We start from the raw sequence: 22,075 nt of genomic DNA, 5'->3' as shown, positions 1-22,075 counted from the left end.
GATGAAAGGGCCATGACGGATCGGATCCCAACAGCGATTAAATGCTCCCCCGTGACTTTAACTCCAAATTACTCTCTCCACTTTTATTTGATAATAAAAAACAATCCTTTCTGGAGCCGGCGAAACCATTACTTATTCGTTATGATGATGATGGTTTCCCCTCTCCTCTGATGGTCAGGAGGATTTGGAATCAATCCTGATAATTATGATCATTAATGGGGAGGTCAGTGTGTAGTCTGGGGCAGAGGAGCAGAGTACTTGTGCTGAGTAGGATCATCAGTAAAACACCTTAATGCATTTCCATGTAGCAGCTAATCCCTTCATTTACATTACACACGCTTTGCTCCTATTATACTTTTTTGATTATTTGCTCTCTGCAGAGCACACATTTTCTTTCCTAACTGCTCAGTTATCCAGTTGGATCGCACTGGAGGGGAAAATAAGGAGAGAAGAGGCGTCCAAGAAACAGATGCTTTGCGCTGGTTAGTGGGCCAGGCTTGGGTCCCAGTCAGCACCGCGTTAGTCTTAGCAGCTAAGACTTGAGAACATATGATCTGTTCTGAAGGCCTGTTTTCAGGGGTAAGGGAGGCAGTCGCTGTGCACAGTCTGTGTGTGTGTGTGTGTCTGTGGGAGAGTTTGTACAGTTGTGTGTGTGTTTAATAGAGCGGGACCAGGACCGAGGGAGGGGTGTCGGGGCTTTCTTGGTTAAAGATTCCCAATGTGATAGTAACGGCACTTTCTTCCTCTCTTTCCAGCGGCCAAGCGGCATCTGGAGTGGATTTTGTGCGAGCAGACACCGAGGAACATGATTACATTCAGCTAACTGCGCTCTAAACTGATTATGCATGTGCCAAGCTAATGGACTACATTTGCAAGGGGAAAAATAACATCCAATCAATCTCAATTACCGCAGATCGCACCGGCCCCCGAGACAAGGAAGGTAGCCAGCTAGCCCCCCATGCTCCTCCCTTTTCCCCAAACTCCTGCCTGGAAGCAGAGGCCTGGCCGGCCCAGGCTCCACCCATCCTTACTGAGCAGAAGCAGAGGCTGAGGCAGAGTACAGCAGCTCAGGCCTGGGACTGGCAGGGAGCTGGCCGGCTACCAGCCTCCTTTCCCCTCCACTCTTACACATCCAGACAAGCACCTGAGGCCTGCTGGGAACGTCTAATAAACCTGTGTGAGTCTCTATCAGAGATGTTTGGAGCGATGTGTTACTACTACTACCGTAAGATAACTGTGAATAACTGTAAATCAGGAGTAGAAGTTGGGTTTCTCCAGGTCAGAGTGTCCCTAGGGAGAGTGGGAGAACTGAAGCTTCCAATAAAAGAGAGCTTAACTTTGGGGTGACCTGCATATTGTAGTGTAGGGCCATCTGCTTGCGCTTATGGGTGACCATCATGACATCACTACCGCAACTACAAAGTCGACAGTGAGTGGGGAGAAGTGAAGGGAAGGTGAAAGTTCATTTAAGAGCAGAGGGGTGTGTCAACTGCAGCCATAGTGGGGCTCCAGAGTGAGTGTCTCCAAACCCAGCACAAGGGAGTCAGGAAGAGGCTGCAGCATCACCCCCACTGTGTGGTGGTCCGTGCGGTGAGGATGCCTCGCTCAAGCTTTCTGTGGGCTTTCAGAACATTCCAATACGTGGGGTGGTGGGGGGGATATTTTTAGAAAGCCCTAATATGGGCCGCATACCACATACTCTCAAATTATCCCATCCAGCTTAGCCCTCAGTTTAAACCTTCCTTTTTAATTCTAGTAATTACAGGCTCCAATTTATATGGATCCGTGCACACAAAGGGCCTGTTTAATGCAAACCAGTTTGATTTGGGTGAAGTGTCCCAAGGATCTCCCACATCTTACAGCCTGTTTATGCTGACTTTATGATTTATTTTCTCCCCAAAAAGGTAAAAAAAATGCTGCTATTCGCATCACATTTCTTTTGGGAGGAATAAATGATGTGACTTTCCTTTTTTCCTTTCTTCATCCTTGCATAATCTGCCAGACTGAGGCTGAGGCTGTGGCTGAGCTCATGGGCCTGCTGTGCTGTGGGTTTCTGCCTGCCTGGCTGGCTGTCATTCGCTCTGCTCTACAAGGACTGTAAATCCAATACGTCACAAAGGCTGTGACATTGTCAAGTGGGGAGCCATCCCGTGCTGCAGTGAGCTAGGCCTCAGAACCATGTACTTATCATCCACTAATCACATTTGTGGGTCGTGAAATGCAGTAATAATTATTGTCAAGTTGTGAACATATTTTTTCGCCACTACACGTCTGGAGTGATGGGAGCTGCCTGCTAGTGAGGGCCAGCAGGGCTCTGTGATCCGGGGGTGAGAGCAGAGGTCATTCCTGGGCAGATACTTCCCTTTCTCTGGAGATCAATTGGCTTTAAGAAGTATGGAGCCATCTTAAGAGGCTTAAGTGGTGGAAAACGATCATGCTAGGATGTGTTGTACATATTTAATCCTCCCCAGTCGTATTACCACATACAGTATGTCAACTTTCTACAGTAAAGCAAAGTTAGGGGAAGGAAAAAAACAGTCTGTTCCTTTCACCGTTTTGGCACTTGGTAAAGTGGAAGGCAGACAGACAGACAATGTAATATAAACTCTTCACTCTCCTTTCAGACAAAACAGTATTTTCCACCTTAGGTGTGAGGAGAATATGCAGGATGCCAGGGTCCATCTATTTCGGTCAGGTGTGAGACAGTGCCACTGGCATGTGGGCAGAGTGCCTTGTCTGCCTCAGTGGCACAGAGAACACCCAGGGTAACCCCAGCCCTGCCCAGTGATAATGAACCCAGCCTGGGGCACTAGGAGGCCCCTCTCAGCCTCTCTGCCTCCACAGGCCAGGCCCAACATGTCCTACAGATTGTGTTACATATTTTAATCAGTGTGGTATTTGTAAATATCCTGGCTACGTGTCTGGGCATGAGCAGTGGAGACACTGCTCCAGTCCTGCTCCACTATAACCCTGCTCTCTGTCTCTCTCCAGTCCCAGATGCTGCTGGGATGGCGGCCGGGCCCCTACCCTACCCTGACCGAGCGTCAACAAGGCCTGCTCCCTCCGGCCCTCCTAATGGTCGACCTGGGAGCAGAGCCTCACACCTCCCCCTAAGTGTTAAAAAAACATTTATCTCCGTTACTGTAGGTTCTCTCACTACAAAGGCCTTGCAGACAGGAAACCTGCAATAAAAACATCAGCGGATCCCAGGAACCATTCATAAAGCAGGTTGCTTTCAATACAGCCAGGAGACAGGCTTTTGGAGAGGGTTTTCAATTGGTCTATTCTAGCCTAGCTTTTTACTGTGATTAAAAAACACAATAATGTTTCCTCATTTTTCACCCTGTCCTAAATTACACTATTTGCCAAAAGCAGGTATACTGCTAAAAGACAGAAAATAAGAGTTATACTCGTATAAAACAAATATAGTTTGTAATTTGTATAGTTTGTTTTGCCCATTTACTTTCCAATAGCCTAACACTTGAGAATGGAGTGGAGTCTTTGTGTAAATAAGGGCACAGTGTGTTTGGGGACAGAGCAGTGTGATGAGCTACAGTTGTGTGGTTGTGTGAATGCTTGGGTGAACGGTTTGTGTTTGTTTACGTCTTAGTGTGTGTGCGTGAGTGTGTAAGCCGTCTATGTAGCCATGCCAGATTGGGTTAAACACAGACTGGCCCTAGTCTAGCCGCAGACATACAGGATAGGTGCCTAAGTGGAATCAGGCCTGTTAGATTTATGGCCATTTGTTCAGAGAGTGTTCATCCATTGGCTATTATGGAATGATTAGAGGAGAAGGTGAAGCTCCAAGTCCAGCGAAAATCAATACGGCTGTCGAGAACGATTCTGCCTTTCCCGCTCCGAGGAGTATTAACACCAAACCTCTGTCTCCTCACACTTCTTCATCCCTCTCCTAGTGATTTCACCCCTTATCCTCCTTACCCGGCTCCACCTGCCATGGTCTAGCCCCCCCACTCTTCTCTACGGGCGCTGTAAACAGAAGGGTTAGACAACAGGGCCATCATTCATGACTGGTGGAAGAGGCTAGTAGTGGAGCAGAATCCTAGCATCTGCAGTGGAGTTCTGTGGAGGAATGTAACGTTAGGAAGGAAGAAGAGAAGAGGGAGGAAAGGTGAAAGGTAGGGTGAAAGGTAGGGTGAAAGGTAGGGTGAAAGGTAAGGATGAGAGGGGAGGGTGAGGCACGTACCTTGTACAGCTTGAGGCTGGCCTCGTGGCGCGAGTTGATGGTGTGCATGCGCAGCTTCTCCAGGCTGTTAGTGTAGTAGTCGCAGGCGTTGCACTTCAGGTGCACCGGGTTGCCGATGGCCACGCATTTCAGGCGCCACTCGTTGCCCTTTCCCCCCCTCCTTGATGTGGGCCACCAGCTGGTACTTCTGCACATGCTTGTCGGTTTTGCAGTGCAGCTGGAAGTTGGCCTTCAGCTGGGTGGTGTATCGGCACAGCTTGCACTGGTGCGAGTCGCCTACCACGGCACGCCACTCCTCCTCGGGCAGGCTGCGCTCAGCACCCATGTGCATACCCAGCACGTCCAGGTTGTCGGTGGTGAAGCGGTTGCACACGGCACACTGGAACAGCTTTGAGGGAGGGGTCACTGGTCTGAGACAAGCTCTCCCCCAGGGTCATTAGCTCCTCAGACACCAACTGACCACCAACGCCACCCAGCCGCACGTCCATGGGGATCTCCCCACCTACTGAGCACCAGGGATGGAGAGAGAAAGAGGGAGAGGAGGGAAGAGAGAAATTGCGAGAGAGAGAGAGAGAGAGAGAGAGAGAGAGAGAGAGAGAGAGAGAGAGAGAGAGAGAGAGAGAGAGAGAGAGAGAGAGAGAGAGAGAGGAGAAAGTGCTTAGTTGGTTACACGCACACGGTCAATTGGTTATTTTCAAATTTCAGAAGCTCTAAATTCTAAGTACAGCTTTCAGGGGATTATTCCTATCTAGCCATCAATCTATTTCACTTTGTGTTACATGTACTTTTCTGGACATAAGGATTTATTTAGAGTTTCTTAGAGGGGGTGGAGGCATGGGGTTTTCCAAAGGGGCTCTCAGTTCTTTGAGCCTCCCTCAGCATGGAAAATGTCCTAGGAAAAGTGAAAGGTGTACGGTTAAACTTTCAACAAAGAGCCATGTTTGTCTCTGCAGTCAAAGTGGATTTGCTCTCTAGTTCCAATACCCCTCTGAGGATAATGTGCATGTGTGTATTTATGTACCTAATTTTATTAAATCAAGATTATCCTTCCTTTGAGCCGAGAGAAAGAAAGCCTGGACTTTTTCACAGGGAGCAGAAACGTTGCACCGCCAGAGTAAGGATTTACACGTAGTCCTGTTTGGACTGGTGCACTTTCATGGCCCGGCACTAAATCAACTCCAGAGGCCGTGAGCTCCGCAGAAAAATGAAAGTTATTCTATCATTACAAGAGAACTAAAGAGTTCCCAAGCATACATTACTGTAAATCAAATCCAGTGCCCTTGTTCACAAAATAATAATAAAATAAAATCATTTTTCTGTTTGGATTCTCCTGCCTCTTTCGACTCCGCATAGCTGCTAAATCGATACAGACACCTACCAGATTAATCCTACTCGGTACTGAGCGAAGGAGGGGGGAAGTAAAAAAACAACGCACGCATCCAGATCCAACAACAGAAACAACCATATCTACAGTCTGAGGAGGAGGAGGAGGAGGAGGAGGAGGAGGAGGAGGAGGAGGGAAAAAACAAAAGGCGGTAAAAATGAGGTAAGAGTGGCTGGGGAGTTTTTGCTTGCTGATCTTTAATCTATCACTGCCCAGACTGAGCTCACTGGCTGACCCCGCCTGGCTTTACACTAAATTAATTCCAGCAGCCCCTTTTTATTTATTGCTGCAGTATGCAGCCTGCTCTCTGACTTTTCTCCATTACCTGAGTTTTTATAGCCGGGAGAGGGAGACCTCTGTGAAGCCCTCTGAAATCACTCACAGATCCACCTCTCCAGCCAGGCCCCCCTTCTCTCTTTCTCTCTCCCAGTCCCCTCACTAGTTACTACCCCTATCTCTATCTCTTTCTCTCCTTTCCTCATCTTTATTCTCTCATTCCTGTGTGGCTCTCCCATTCTTTTCCAATGTAGACTCCATGGTCCGACACAGACACAGTGATTACCTCTGCCTTCATGGCTGTGTGAGAATAGGTTCAGTCTGCGGTCCCTACATGTGTTTTAGATGTAAGCAGGCCTCTGTTAAATATAACCTATAATATTTTGACTGAGACGTTGTCAGTCCGTATCAATGTTTAGGGAAAGGGAGGCAGGACGCCGTGGAAATATTTTACCTTTCAAATAACATTAAAAGGCTTGAGATAAACACACATGGGAAATCTTGGAAACTCTATTCTTTGACATAAGCAGAGTCCAAGTCCAGGCTGTAACTATATTAACGCGTCTCTACAGGGCTTGGTGGAACTTCCAAAAGATTAGTGGTGGACTGGCTTTGCTGGATTTTCAGAGAGCTCTACCTAGATGCTGCAGCATTCAGGCAGTATATTGGCCAACAAAGTAGAGCACACAATAGCTAAGGCCCAAATGCACTCCCCCTCCCTCTCTCCCCCTCGTTCTCTCCCCCCTCGCTCTGTATCTGCAGCAGCTCAGTCCTGGGGATAAGGATTACCAAGAGGGTGAGATCATGTGAGGTCAGGATTTGTCATCTCCCTTTCTGTCTGACAATGTCCTCAAAAGTCCCAAATACACAGTGGAAAAGAGGAGAAAAGGGAGGGAGGTACAGACGGATACTCTCTGTCCTTGAGCTGCACAGGCAGAGTTATGATGGCAGAGTTGTATGTGTGTGATGGAGTGTATCAGTGTGTACAGTCAATCAAAATGTGTGTGGCTGGGGATGACACCGTGGTCGTTTTAGGGCTGAGAGTGATGCCTCGTCATTCCTCCCTGTAACATACTTATTAAACGTTCCCTCACAGGAAAATGAACCAGATGGCAAGAGAGGGGATAGAAAATTAGTCACAGCAATCAATTCTTGTTCGTGTCTTTGAACGGGCGACAGTTGGAGACAAGTCTGTACAAACTGTGGGGTTGTAACTGGCACGCCAAACACTCAGCTATTCCACTGAATTACCCATGCTGGGCCCTCTACTCCTCCCTTCTTTGACCAAGATACAATTTATTGCTGCAATTACAACGTTGGGGGAAAAAAGAGAGCTCCAGTGGCGGAGTTCAGTGGCAGTTTGGAAATAATGACATGAAAACGCTGATGTTCAGAGGAGTGGAGGCCTGGAGCACATGGGCGAACAAGAGGAAGGCTCACTGAGCTGCTCGCTTGCTCTCTCTCTTCCTCTCTCTCTCTCTCTCTCCCTCCCTCTCTCACACCGTCTATTGTGAGGAAAACAAGGTATCACAGGGGGACTTTCCCAGTCAGTGTGACCCATATAGAGTGACATTGACTGGAAATGTAAACTAAACTCCTGCGTGTGTTATGAAGAGAAGTGTGGATGTGGATGTGTGGGTTTGGGAGCATATTTGAGGCCATATAGGAGCTTTCAGAGAAGTTTTACCTACACCGATTAATATCTGATGCAGACAAAAAAGCCCTCATAACTCTAATGGCTAGGGTCGTTGTTTTAACCCACCTGTAACAGGTTCAGCTTTCTCTAAAATCAACACAAAAAGTCCTAACTCAAGCTCCACCAATACCTCCACTAGCCTTGGGTCTAAAGGTCCACTCTTCTCAGCCGAGCTGGAGTGAAACACTGTCCTAATACCAAGGCCACCGTCTGGAGAGTATGCTCTCTTTTACTGGGACGATATCGATTCAGCTCCAACTAGACAAAACATGGCATGGAAGTCATGGGCCCTGGCACATTGGTGAGAGAGAAACTGTCATATAACAACTAACAAGTCGTCTTTTACACTAAGATAGAAATGGGGGGATTGTTGTGGGTTAGGTCCCCCCTCTAGAAATCTTCTGTTTTATACATTGCCGTTATTTCACCTTCTCCCTTTTCTCTCAATAGTGCTCTTTGCTTGGAAAGAGGGCGAATTATGTTAAGTTCAGTAGGGCAGGTGTACCTCAGGGCAACAGAAACAGAAAGAAAGAGAGAGCTGCCAACATGAAAGATAGGATTGTGTGTATACAGTGTGTGTGAGAGTGAGGAAGGGAGGGCTAATGTGTTCCCTGGTTAACCCTTTGCCTGCATGTTGGTTCAGAGAAAAGGCTGCTCTGCTGTTTCTCATGGGGATTTTTTATATTCTATATTCATCACTAAAACTATAAATCATTGAATGTAAATATAAAACTACTTACCATTTATGCATTCATTTACTGGCCACGCTACACACATTCAGTAAATAAATGAACACAATTAGCCTATGTCTAAATGGGTTAAAAAGTGAAGCATTTCTTTTTTTTAAATCAAAGCTGAATACTGTTTATAACTGTGTGTTTCATGTTTAAAAATAAACAGCTGGCAGCAGTGAGAGCGATCCCACCCCTTGTGAACTCGTACTGAACTGCAGTCTGCTTTCTCTGTGGTGACCTTAGGCAGTACTGAGGGAAGAGCCAGAATGGCTCCCACTGCTCCACTGTTGCAGAGGCGGACTGAGGGAGCTCACCTAGTTGGGGGGCCAGGGCGGCCATGTTGGGGTCCAGGTGGAAGCCTCCCAGTAGGAACTGGGCCTCAGCTCCAGCCGGGTCCATCTTGAGGCCAGGGGGCAGGCTCATGTTCTGGGTCAGGTAGTACTGGTAGAGCTCAGCCTCGGAGGGAGAGGGCATGGCCCCCAGGCCCAGCCGACCATGCTGCATCTGGGTCACGTTCTGCTGCAGCAGCATCATGTTGTGCATGTGCTTCTCGCTGGTCATGTGGATGCGCAGGTTCCGCGCCACGTTGGTTTCATAGTCGCACACCTCGCAGCGCCACGTGGGCTTGCTTTTTGGCTTGGTGGGCGAGGGGGAACCGCAGGGCCCCGCCATGTGGGTGGAGGACTGGGTGGGGTGGTGGTGGTGGTGGGGCGGGTGGTGGGTGCTGGCCTGGGTCACAGAGGGCACGGTCACCACTCCTACCCCTCCAGGGTGCTGGCCAAACACCTGCTGCTCGGCAGAGGGGATGGAGCCCCCGTTCTGCAGGGTCTGCATGTTGTTCAGGTGCTTGTCCGACTGCATGTGGATGCTCAGGTTGCCCTTGGTGGTGGTCGAGTAGTTACACACCTAGAAAATAGAGAGAAGATGTTCATTTTTGCTCATGTTGTAAAGTGGAAATCTTTGTTGCCTCTAACCTATGGTCCATGAAATATAAATCATATCATGACATGTTGATTGATATGTCATATCAGTCAACATGTCAACATATTTCACATTGTGCTAAAGTTCTATTCAAAGTCCTACCACCTGTCAGTATACTAGTCATTAGGCTGAGGTCAGTACTTCAACTGACTAGGTTGGATCTTCAACTGACTAGGTTGAAGTACTGACCTCGCAGCGGAAGGGCTTGTATCCGCAGGTGTAGCTCTCTCCTCGGGCCAGACGCGGGTGGCTCTGGCCACTGCTGCAGTACACACAGGAGCCACCGGAGTCTGGGTGCTTCTCCTTCATGTGGGCCTCCAGGGTCTGCTGGTACTTGTAATGCCAGTTGCACTTGGGACACTTGAGTGTCTTGCACGAGTTGCGCGAGTGCATCATGGTCATGTGTCCGCCCAGGGACCGCGAGGAGCCCAGGACGGTGTCGCATTTGGGGCATTCCACCCCACTTCCTCCAGGCCCGTGGTTCTGAGGGCACTCACCGCCGCCGCCCATGTCACAGGACCCCCCTGGGTGGGGGTGTGAGTGAGAGTGGGCGTGGGCTGAGGGGTGGAGGTGGTGGTGGTGATGGTGCAGGTGGTGATGGTGCAGAAGAGCGCCGCTGTCCTCCTCTCCCTCTGCTGGGCAATCATTTGGTTCAGGAGCTGTGGCACTATCTCGATTGGCACTTTCGTCGGCGGCGGGGTTGGAGGCCAGAGGTGAGGAGGTGCCCGCGGCGTCGTCCTCGCTCCCTCTGCTGGCGGCAGCCGCCATCGCCATTGGGACAGTGGGCCCCTGGCAGTTAAAGCTCAGAGGGAGCTCCGAGGTCCTCCCCCCACCGTCTACCGCTGAGCCCTCATCCCTGACAGAGGAAGAGGAAGTGGAAGCTGGGGCTTTGCTGTTGAGCGTGGGGCTGGCTGCAGAGGGGCAGGCAGAAGGCTGGAGAGCGCTACTAGGCATTAATAAAGGAGATTTGGAAATGCTTTGGTTTGAGACAGCCGGTTCCCCCACTTCTCCGCCGCCACTGCTACTGTTACCAACACAGGCCAGCGCAGTTCCTTCTTCCTCCACCTCGTCTTTCTCTTCCTCTAATAACAGTTCTTCCTCTTCCTCCGAGCCCCCCACCTGGCTAGCCAAGCGTACCTTGCCTTCTCGCCCCTCCTTGTCCCTGTGCTCTCCCCTGCGGATCCCCTCTTTCCCAGCAGGCCCCTCTGTTCTCCCTCCCTGCTTGGGCAGGGCGTTGGAGTCTTTGGCAGGGCCTGGGGTTGAGGTAAGAGCAGGTGCTTTGGGGTTGCCCAGCCCCCCCAGAGAGAGGAGGGAGCCTTGCTGCTGCTGGAGGCCGGAGGAGTCAGAGTCTTTGTTCAGGAGGGCCTCGCTGCCCCACACTGCTGCTCCCTGCCTCCAGGTGGACCCCACTAAACGTGCCGTAGAAGCTCTGGCCAGAGTTCATGGGGACCATGGTGGGGGGCGCCGGCACAGGACAGCTCTTGTTTTTTGGTTCCAGGAAGCTGATGAGGGGCTCTTTGTCCTTCCCGATGCCCTGGATGATGGCAGACGCCTTATTGTCCCCCAGCAGCCGCCTCTCGTCCTCACACAGCGTCATGCGGTGGTCGTGGACGGCATGAGTGGCGAAAGAGCGCGGGTAGCCGAAGGACAGCTTGCAGAGAAAACACATGAGGATGGGCTTTCCCTTGCCATAGAGGGCCAGCCCATCAAATTTGGAGAAATCCACGTTGTTGGGAACATCTTTGGATACGCAGGACTTCTTGGCAGACCCGTCGCTGTTCAGGTAATCCTTGTTGCTTTTGTGCCGCACATCGAAGACGCGGAAACTGTGCAGGACAGGACTGAGGCCTGCCAGGGTTGAGGTATTGGGGAAACCTTGGTCTGAGGAACCGAACCACTTCCCGAACGACGAGGCTATGTGGAACGTGTTGATGATCTGAGGGTACACCGAGGATGAGGTCCCAGCAGGTTCCCCCGGCTTCCCCGCCACGGGGAGAGAGTTTGTGGGGAGCAAGCCGGGCACCGCACCCCCTCCGCTTTGGATCAGCTGGCTGAGGCTCTCAACAATGTAGGCCGAGCCGTCCGGCTGGTAGACTATCTCTCCAGCCAGGTTCTCCACATCACTGCTCTCCTCTTCTTCCTCCTCCTCTCCTTCCTCACTCCCGCTCTCCGCCACACCCCTTCGTTGGTTGGGCTGCTGGCGTAGGAGCGTGGGCATGCCCCCTCCTCCAGGAGCTATGGGTACTCCGGGGAAGGGCTGCAGACTTGGGAAACAGCTGTCGATCTCCATCTCATCCAAGTCCTCCAATTCTTCTTCTTCCTCTCCGCAGCTCACTCCCTCCTGCTCCTCGTTGAGCTCCTCTCTTCTGGGGTGCAGCTGGCCTGAGGCGGAGCTGTCGCTGTGGGCCAGGGGTGGGGTCCGGGTGGGATGCTGCTGCTGCTGCTGTGGCTCTCTCACAGAGGGGTAGGGTGCCGAGAGAGACAGGGGCTCCAGGGAAGAGGGCTGGCTGCTGGGAGGGACCTGCGAGTTAGAGTGATCGTTCCAGGTCTGCGGAGGGTGCTGCTGCTGCTGCTGCTGTTGCTGGGAGGTGGTGGAGGAGCCGAGCCCATCGTCTGTCCCAGAAACCACGGGAGACTCACAGCTGTCCATGCTGATGCCTACATGAGGCGTTCATCGCATCCAGGCCTGAAGACACAGAGAGAGAAGAGAGAGAGAAAGATTGGTTAGAGACCCTAATGGTAATGCATATATGAAAGGACCATGGTTATCAACAAGGACACATACACATATGCACTCTCTCTCCCTGAGCTTGTAAGAACTCCTTTCATAAACATAACCCATAGCATTGTTCTCATCCTAAGTACTTCCATATTTTCACCTGCCTAATGCTTTCTTAACGCAAGGGGGGATTAAAAGCACCTTCATCAAAGGAACATCTATCTATAGAACCCAGGTGAGAAGAACACATTTAATGTATAGTGCATCGGGTGAGAGCCAAAAGTGTGAGATCTAATTAGGTAAATGACAGAGTGCTCATTATGCTAGATTAGGTACTTAAACACAATACCTGAGACAAGCACTAATAAGTTGTCCCACGATTCATCTTCCTGCCATATCAGGAAGTTACCATCTTTTATCTTCACCTTCCAAACAACACCCCTAATCTTACATTCTCCAAATCATACATCCGTTTTTAATTAACTTCCAGTCAGAAAGAGGGAGAAACAGGCCTAACTTAATGGATAAAATAGATTCAATGTGCGATAATTAGACACCGACACAGAGAAACCACCCATCAGCACATGATACATTTACATAACTAGAGAAGAAGTGAAGGGTACTGCTGATAACTTCACAGCCATTTTACAGCCCTCTCCCTTTCTACTGAAATAAGAGAAATCATGCATAGAAAAACACAGCTAGACACATCACCCACTCCTCTCTCGTTGAGTGCACACCATGCAGTATGCAACGCTGTCACGCTCTCCTCTTTTGATATTTTCTTGTTGTGTATATCTATGTTTTTATCTAGTATGTTATTTCTATTTGTCAATCAGAGGCAGCTTGCTTGTCTGTTCAATACTCGCTTGTACTAGTTTTTTTGTGAGGTATTTTTTCTCTTCCACGTTTCATTTTTTTTTGTCTTTTTTTATGCATTATGCTGCGCTTGGTCCGTCCAGTCTACGCAGGTAATTACTTGAATGCTCGCATACACACACACTCTGGAAGAGGAGGAGAGGGAAAAGCAATGTATTCAGTGAAGCCCAAAATACACCAGCTGGGTTGGGACTGAAATGCAGCTGTGTTTAGATCTGGCATCCACCTCCTCGGTCAGCCTGGCTTCAAACACAGCCATCCTCTGCCTCTGAAATAATAAATTGGAGCTGTGCTTTCAGGAGCTTGCCATGCCCCGAGCACCAGTGGCCCAGCAATATAAAGACCACAATTTAGAGTTGCGAGGAGATAAAATGATATCGCGAGATACTGCTGAGCTAATAATTGTATTAAAGGGATGCAGGCAGCATTGATTAAAGGGGGGCGACCGGGCTGAAACCAATAACTCTGGCCTGCCCTTTAACCCAGCCAGTACTGAATATTACATGAGCAAAGTTTCCCGGCACCATGCTCAGCCCAGCCGCCATGTCCCGGCTGATTAGCACATTCGCTGCCGCCACTTGATTTATTTACTTATTTACTTAGAGATGCAAATTCTAGCTGTGATCAGACAGTGTGTCTCTCCCCCCACCCCCTACCATATTAACTAGAGAGGGCTGGCCCACACTGGAGAGATTGATCATGTCTGCCTCGCTCTTCATGAATGTCTGATAGAAAATACCCCCACCTCACTCTACCCTATATGCACTTATGCTACTCAAACAATGGGCTGAGTCTTTTAGCATGCACCTTTGCATTTTGACTGCATTTTGCTAATTATGACTGTCTGCCCTGACTGGAGGAGTGAATTCTAATCAGGTGTAATTAATGCACATAATTGGTTTGATAAGAAATTGGTTTAACTGCATTATCTGAGCGTAATGAAGGCAAGGCGGGGAGTAGTAGTTGCAGGATCTTCCACTGAAAACAGTGAAGGTAGGCAGCCATTTTGTGTCAGCCCAAGTCCACTTGCTTTTATTGTTTGTACTCTACACAGACAGAGCCACCCTGATGACCTCTCTGTTGGTTTGCATACGGAATGAAAGATAGTAGGCTTATTAAGAGGATTACTTGAGCCAGACAGACATGATTTGTAGCTGACTGCCATATTGAGTGAGGGGATAGTAACCAGGCCAGTCTGCATTCACTACCTGCTCCATTAATAAGAGAAAGCTAGGCGCTCTGCAGACATTTCACCCAAATGGACTGAGGTAGACGACACGACAGCGAATGAAAACAAATATTTAAAAAATCCATGCCTTATAAAATAACTAATTAATTCATTAAACAAACGACACCTGGATCATATTTTGCAGCTAACTAGAAAAAATGAAAAACTTTCCAGTGGGTGATTTGTCTAATGAGAAGAAGTAGCAATGAGACGAGCACCTATCCTGTCTGAACAAGGATCTCCTTCACACCTTTTCCTGTAATCTGATGTTCCATCAGCCCCTCCTCCAGATTCCACTGCCTGTCCTGACCATGCCCCGAACACTGTGCCCACATCACTGCCTGCTACGTGGGGCGGCTAGCTAGCCCACAGAGGGGTGGGGTGGAAAAACACACAGTACACCAGCATAAACTACTACTTTACATCCCTCATTCACTACATTTATCCAGTCCTTTGTCCAACATCCCTCTATGGATCTCTGAGTCTAAACAGAGGTGCTAGCATGTAGCTAATGTATAACTGTACGTGTGTGCACTATGCATCTATTAGCATCACGTCCTTGTAATGTGTCAATAGCAATTAGAGTGGAGAGGAGAGGAGGATGACCCCTGGCCAGTAATGGAGGCTGAGCCGTGGCCTGAGCCAGCTCAGCGTGTCCACTGCTTACTAGAAAACAGGATTGCTCTTTAAAATCAAGATGGTCTAATTCAATAACCTGTGGTGGTTACTGATGTGCAATGGGATTGTCTGGAGTCGGAGAGTCGCAGATGGGCCGGCTGATACAAAGCTATCTCCCTGTTTGTCTTTAGGAGGTCTGCTCGCTAAGCGACACCTGTTCAGAACAGGAAAAGCTTGAATCTTTCAAAGGCACTAAATGAGGGAGATGGACAGACGTGCTGGAAGTATGGGGCAAAGTGTCTCTGTGCTGTAATAACCACACATTAAAAGGATGAATCATGCCAGTAAAGGTAGTAATGCCTGCAGTATGTTAACATTAACACCCAAGGTTAAGTACTGTACTATGCAAATGACTTGGACCTCTCCTTTGCATATTGGTATCTGAGGTGCTGCTAAAGGAAAACAACATGATTCCTGCCATGGCCTGTGCTTTCCCCCCCCTTTCAATTCAATTCAATTTAAGGGCTGTATTGGCATGGGAAACACATGTTAACATTGGCAAAGCAAGTGAAATAGATAATAAACAAAAGTGAAATAAACAATAAGAATTAACAGTAAACATTACACTCACAAAAGTTCCAAAAGAATAAAGACATTTCAAATGTCATATTATGTCTACATTCAGTGTTGTCATGATGTGCAAATAGTTCAAGTACAAAAAGGAAAATAAATAAACATAAATATAGGTTGTATTTACAATGGTGTTTGTTCTTCACTGGTTGCCCTTTTCTTTTGGCAACAGGTCACAAATCTTGCTGCTGTGATGGCACACTGTGGTATTTCACCCAGTAGATAAGGGAGTTTATCAAAATTGGGTTTGTTTTCTAATTCTTTGTGGATCTGTGTAATCTGAGGGAAATATGTGTCTCTAATATGGTCATACATTCGGCAGGAGGTTAGGAAGTGCAGCTCAGTTTCCACCTCATTTTGTGGGCATTGTGCACAGAGCCTGTCTTCTCTTGAGAGCCAGGTCTGCCTACGGCGGCCTTTCTCAATAGCAAGGCTATGCTCACTGAGTCTGTACATAGTCAAAGATTTCCTTAAGTTTGGGGCAGTCACAGTGGTCAGGTATTCTTTCTCTCTCTCTCTCTCGCTCAATTCAATTTCAATTTAAGGGGCTTTATTGGCAACGGAAACGTACATTTACATTGCCAAAGCAAGTGACATAATGAACAGTAAACATTACACTCACAAACGTTAAAAAAGAATAAAGACATTTCAAGTGTCATATTATGTCTATATACAGTGTTGTAATGATGTGCTCTCTCTCCCTCCCTCCCGGGCCCACTGAGCTGAGAGACAAACAATAAGCAGCCTAAACAAGCCTCAACTCACAATAAGAGATAATCAGAGGGAAGAAAAGCATGGATTCCTGAACTCTGGAAGAAAGGGAGGGAGGGAGGGAGGGAAGGGAGGGAGGGAGCATGCCCATACACAGGGCCTGGCCATAGGGGGCAGTCCTCCCACCCAGCCTCACACCTCTTCTACACAAGTCAAATGCCAGACCATCTCTTTTCTCCTGTCTCTGACTTAGAGGCATAAAAAACATGATGCTCTCCTCCCCCACCCTAACAAAGCAGATAAGGTTGAGCCTATTGAAAGGGCCCAGGTCCTAATGAACCCTGTCGGAGAGTGGGTCTGGTTGTCATTTTGCAGGGATGGAAAATGAGATAAGTTTTTATTTATGGGCCCTTTCATTATGTGGGATTTACCGGGCAAGCCAGGGAGGAATTAAAGGCTAAGGATCCATCTGATTATAAGCATGCACAATCACCTGCCTGGGGGCCAGGCCTCCAGAGGACCAGGGAGAACCAGGGTCTCCTGGGGAATTAACTCTGGCCCCCCAGCTGAGAACACCCCCATCGGGCTTGGACCTGAACCCCACCCTACCCCCCTCCATCTCTGCCTAGACCCCAGCCTTGCTAGCTGAGGGGAGACCTTTAAAAATAAAAATAGGTTCACCCCATGAACCCCCCAAAAAGCCACTACACCCCTCCACTCCCCCCTTCATCTCCCATTGTCCTTCAGGAGGGCTGTCTGTGTTTGAGTCTGAGCCATCTCACAGAGCCTCGGCCTGGCCAGCCACCGCATGGTATGGGTGCTTATTGGAAAATCAATGGTGTAAATGCTAAGCAAGTTACAGGAAAATGTAGGGAAGGAAGGCTTCTTATTGATAAAGCAGGGAGGGCCTTTGATGTTGCACAGGGGACATGCTTATCGATGGGGGAACCATTGTAGTCCTCAGGCAGAATGAACAGGGGCTCTTATCAAAGGCTTGCCCCAATTAATCACCAATGTATGTATGCATACATCTCACTCTTTACCTTAAGTCCATGCTAATGCCCAACATAAGGCCCCTGTATTGCCCTTATCCATTAGATGGTTGTATCTTCCTAAGGGACTACATTGAGGCACATGCTGCTTCTCTCCTTCTCGCCACCTCAGCCTTACACCGGCTGCCCCTATCACCCACTAGACCAATTGTCTCTACTATATACAGTACTAACATCTAGGCCAATTAGTTTTTACACAATTAACAAATATGTTACAGTGCTAATTAAATATGATTCCTTACACAGTACATCAAAGTGTTTCAAATCAGGCCAGTGTTTGTCTTTTCTCTGTGTACTGTAAACTTCCTCCCTCTCCTCCTTCTTCTCCTTCTCCTCCTCCCTGTGAGTGTATAATGCAGACACAAGAATGCTCCAGTGCTGCTCCTACTTCAGGAGGGAAAAAGTCACCTCAGGTCGATGGCACTCAGTCTGTAAACAGGGCTTCCCGTAAAATCAATGATCTTCAGTTGGAGCTATCAGTCTGTGGAACAGAAATAGCCGTGGCTGTGTCAAGACCGAGGCTGAGGCTGGGGAGGAGAGTGGGGAGTATAGCGGTGGCGGAGGAGGCGGAGTGGGGGGTGGGGGGGGGATCAGTGTAGTGTGGCTGGGAGTACTGTACATCAAGGAGCTGATAACAGGGCTATCTGAGGCATGCTGCATCTGTCATGCCACAACCACTACACTTTCAGGCCCCAGGCTCTGAGGAGAGGATGTGGGCCAAACTACAATTCCCAGCACGCATCACCGCAGTTACAAAACATTTCCTGCCAAAATTCTAGAATGAGATGAAGATTGGGCTGACTACTATATGGCACAGTAAAGCACCCTGGAGGTGTAATGGTGTAACATAGACCATTCTGTATCACAACATTAATGCCTGTTACCATTCAGTTATTACACTGTTTTTCGTTGGCCAGAGAAAGCATGAACAAATTGATTTTGTAGTATCAATTGCCTCCTTTGTTCATGGACTCGAAATAGAACCTTGAAAATGATGTTATCGTTTACGCAACATCATCAGATTCTCTTAATCCATTCTGTGTTGCAGAACAGAGGTTTACTGATTTGAACAAAGTGGCAGGGCTGTGATACAGCTCCTGACAGTCTGAACAAGTACGTCAATCAGAGAGCAGTTAGGTTCAAAGCCTTCCAGAAGGGATTGGAACGTGGCGGCAGAGTGTCTCCTCACTTTTGGAGGGTGCGATGGAAACAGCGTGGTGTGTAATTAGAAGTAGTTCATTAGCTGTGGGTTAATTACTCAGTTGTGGGGAAAGAACTGCTGGGGTGGCAAAGCGAGGGGAAGCAGCGAACACACAGCAGGAAGCTCCCAGTCTCCCGCCAATTAGCAGGCAGCATGGGGGGCAGTTGAGCTGTGGCAGACTGGGAGTACAAATGAGAGAAACCTCACATCATCTCACTCACACCACAGAGAGGGAGAGGGAGCAGACTGAATAGTTTCAGATTAAAAATTCATACTGTTAGACATTGGTTTTCCTCGCTGTGTTGTTTTTGTTAAGCGATCCGTTTGCACAAAAGCCACTCTTCCGTTTTAACATTGTTTGCAATCACAGTAATTTTTTACTGGACTCCAGATTCCGGAGGAGCATGCAAGTGTCAGGTAAAAAATTTAACAGAGAAGACACTGTTTTAATAACTACAAAAATAACTTATTGTTACAGCAGCCGTGAGCTATCTTTTTTTTAAAAACAAACCATAGTGGAAGTCAGCGCTGTGTTATTTCCCTGCGCTGTCCCCAGTGGTTCGTTTAGATAAAGCTTTGTGTTCAGTAAATGCATAAATTATCCCTGGGATAAAGGTTTTGATGTAAAATCAGAGATGGCCGATCATGCTCACACCGCAAAAACCTACGTTCACCCCCAGGCAACCTGGTGCACAGAGCAGGCACAGGATGCGCCACAACTCAGCAGGGGGTCCTGAGTTAGCAGGAGTGTGTGTGTGTGTGTGTGTGTGTGTAGGCCCTCCTTTACCTGCTAACAGAGGCTCACAAACACCAGGCTGATCAGTTAGATACACTTCCACCTTCTCCGCCCCAGGTCAGACAGACAAGCAGGCTAAGTTGACTGATTAGTGATGGTCTTATATAAAAAGAACTCCTATTCCATAGCATGCTGTGAACATTTTCTCACAGGGCTGAGTGTGGAATGCACAGGGACACAGGGGGCATTACAGAGCCCAGTGGAAAGGTTAGTCTGGCACTAATCAATCAGACGACATCATGACTACCCATTCCTGGGAAGATCAGCTTAGAAGAGACTCTCAGAGAGAGAGAGCGAGAGAGAGACATAAGACAACTCCCTGGTCCAAGCTTCCTCCACTCCAACCAAAGGTCAGCGGGGAAAGGGGGAGATGTTGCTGATCAAAGTCTGCCAGGCCCAAGGCCTTTAATTCATTTTCACTAATTATCAAATCTCCCCCTGTTTATATATGAGGGAAGCAGGCCCTCTCTCCCGAGAGGATGGAAGTTAAATGTGCTAACTACAGGGCTTTTGGAGCCTTCAACTTCTCTGTTTTCACTCAGTCCATTTCATTGGGTTGCAACAGGATGAGGGTGGAAGGGGGGGGAAGAGGACTGACCGCGAGAAGCGCAGGACTATTTTAGTGTTATGGGCGCTTAGACGCTTATGAACGATAGGCAGCCATGTATAGAGCAAGGCTGAATGGAATGAGAGAGGATAGGCTCTCACATAGTTGTTCTATGAGGTGGGACGCTGGTCTTTACATGCTAAACAGTCATAGGAAAATCTGCAGTAAAACTGTATCGTAAAGAAAAACTGCTGCTCAACTAGATCACATTTTGTTGTAGCTCCTGCACACACACACACATACACACACACACACTCACATTTTGTCCTGCAGGCCTGCAGTAAAGGCAAGCAGACCGCAAACACGGTTGTTAAGATGATCAATACCATTGAAATATTAAACCTTAAGAAGCCACATTATTGATTGGGAGGCCGATGATAAAACTGTTTATTATCATAATCGCAAGGCTCTATGTAAACGTTTTGGAGAGGACTTCAGCTGTCCAGCTACTGGAGACTGGGACTAAACTTCTTGACCCCCACTACCCCCCAGGCCCCTACCCCCCTCTACCTCCCACCCAGCTCCCTCTGTCCTGTCCGGCCCATCCTAAACCCCAGGGATTGAGTGGATAGGGGCGGACAAGGAAAAGTAATTACCACACTACTTCTAGTCCCATTAAGGACGGCTGGGTGAAAGTCTGATCAGCATACCCAGCCTCTGTTGACAGGGAGAGCTCCTGTCCTTCCTCCTCCACCCCCTTACAGCCAACAGTGGCCCAGGCTGGGAGGCCGGTTATTCTGGGCTGTGGTGTGACAGATCCCTAACAGCACCAGGAGCCAGGCTAGCCTCCAGTGTGACTGGGGCAGGACACAGGCAGCCAGGCCCCACACTGGGGATCAGGGCCTGACAGACAGAGGGGGACAGGGATAACACGCCTCTAATCCTGGGCCGCTCCATGTAATCTGGAAAACAAATACCTTAGTAATGACCCAGGCCTGCACCTGGTAAAACACAGGGATCGCTGGCACCTGGAATTAGACAAATATTCTCAGAAGAGCATTCTTAAAGGGACACACTCCCTTTCTGGAACGCCCCTACACATACATGTACACACACACTAACACACACACTAACACAGATATGGATTGTTGAGGGGCTTTGAGCAAAACTAGTGGGCAAGGCCGCATACCTTTCAGTCTATTACATAGACACAAGTGGTTAAGCTGTGACAATAAGCCAGCTATATGAAGGTCAGGGAAGCCCAGATCTGGTCCACCCACAGCGGTATTTAGGGATATCAGAGGGACAATGAAGGGGGGAGCTGGTGGGTAATATAGAGCTTCCATGCCTAGCAGACAAAGGCTGAAGCAGTGCCACCAGACAGACTGAGGGTTAGGGTTAGGCCCAGTGTTTTTTAAAGAGTTTAAACCTGAGGAGGGTGATAAGATAACCCTTTAGATGGCATGTGAAGGCAAAATGACCAGGAAACCTGAGTGGATGACAGCTGTCTGGGGGTGAGAGCTGAGACCTGGACCTAATGTGTGGAGAATGATGTCTAAGGAATGGACACTTAAGCTACAATCTCTTTCCACACATCAGAATGAAACATGGGCTGAGGCATATGGGCCTACATACATAGACACGTAGTCATGCACCCTAGCAATGACACACACACACATTTGTGCATGTGCTCACACACACACACACACACACACACACACACACACACACACACACACACACACACACACACACACACACAGAGAAAGCAGAGTCCGGATTAGAGAGTGTCCCAGTGAAACCATTCTGTGGAAATGATTTCTTTGCAGAAAAAAGGCATGAAAGCCAATGGTGACCCAGCCTCTAATTCTAGAGCGGGATATCCTGGATAAATAATTAGAGGGTTCCTTTGAAGACCCTGCACAGCCTCTCCATTCACTCTCCACTAGACATTTGCTAAAGTCATTAATGACAAAGATTTGGAAAGAAAAAACGAAAATCTTTCTGGTACACAAATACTTACTTTATGAGGCCAGGCCTGAATTCCTGTCTGCTTAGTTGAAGCTCTTATGCTGGGAAAGAGCTGTGCTCGTTTTAAACAATAAACCTTGAGGGAGAACTACTTTCTGCAGCTTTCCCCCCCTTTAAAGAATTATGGAGTGTTAATAAAGTTAAAGGAATAATGTGTCCTGTGCTTAAATAGAAGGAAGCGAAGGAGGAGTGTTGGGACACTCAACGTCCGGGCATTTGGAGAAAACAAAGACGAGAGAACAGACCCAGAGTTAGCCAGAAATGTGAAGGCCGCTCCATTTTGAAAGAATAACTCAGGAGTGGGAGTTGGCTAGGACTGCCAGTGAGAATTAAAGAGATGCACTAGTGATCCCACTGGCGTGTAATGCCTGGCTATTCTCATACAACA

The 22,075-nt window shown here is 48.4% G+C and overlaps 1 protein-coding gene across 1 annotated transcript in view; it reads right to left on the bottom strand.

Annotated features, from left to right (window-relative positions):
- The window catches only part of LOC121548458 (zinc finger homeobox protein 3), a 163,214-nt gene that overhangs the window by 90,575 nt on the left and 50,564 nt on the right, over positions 1 to 22,075 (bottom strand). Inside the window, 6 exon segments of the mRNA XM_041859877.2 lie at positions 4,205 to 4,360; positions 4,362 to 4,595; positions 4,597 to 4,709; positions 8,609 to 9,200; positions 9,465 to 10,649; positions 10,651 to 11,961. Of these exon segments, the coding sequence (XP_041715811.2) occupies positions 4,205 to 4,360; positions 4,362 to 4,595; positions 4,597 to 4,709; positions 8,609 to 9,200; positions 9,465 to 10,649; positions 10,651 to 11,925 (3,555 nt within the window). The 5' untranslated portion in view covers positions 11,926 to 11,961.

The sequence above is a fragment of the Coregonus clupeaformis genome, chromosome 33 (genome assembly GCF_020615455.1).
Source record: "Coregonus clupeaformis isolate EN_2021a chromosome 33, ASM2061545v1, whole genome shotgun sequence".
Taxonomy (NCBI): domain Eukaryota; kingdom Metazoa; phylum Chordata; class Actinopteri; order Salmoniformes; family Salmonidae; genus Coregonus; species Coregonus clupeaformis.
This window is presented reverse-complemented; position numbering and strand designations above follow the sequence as displayed.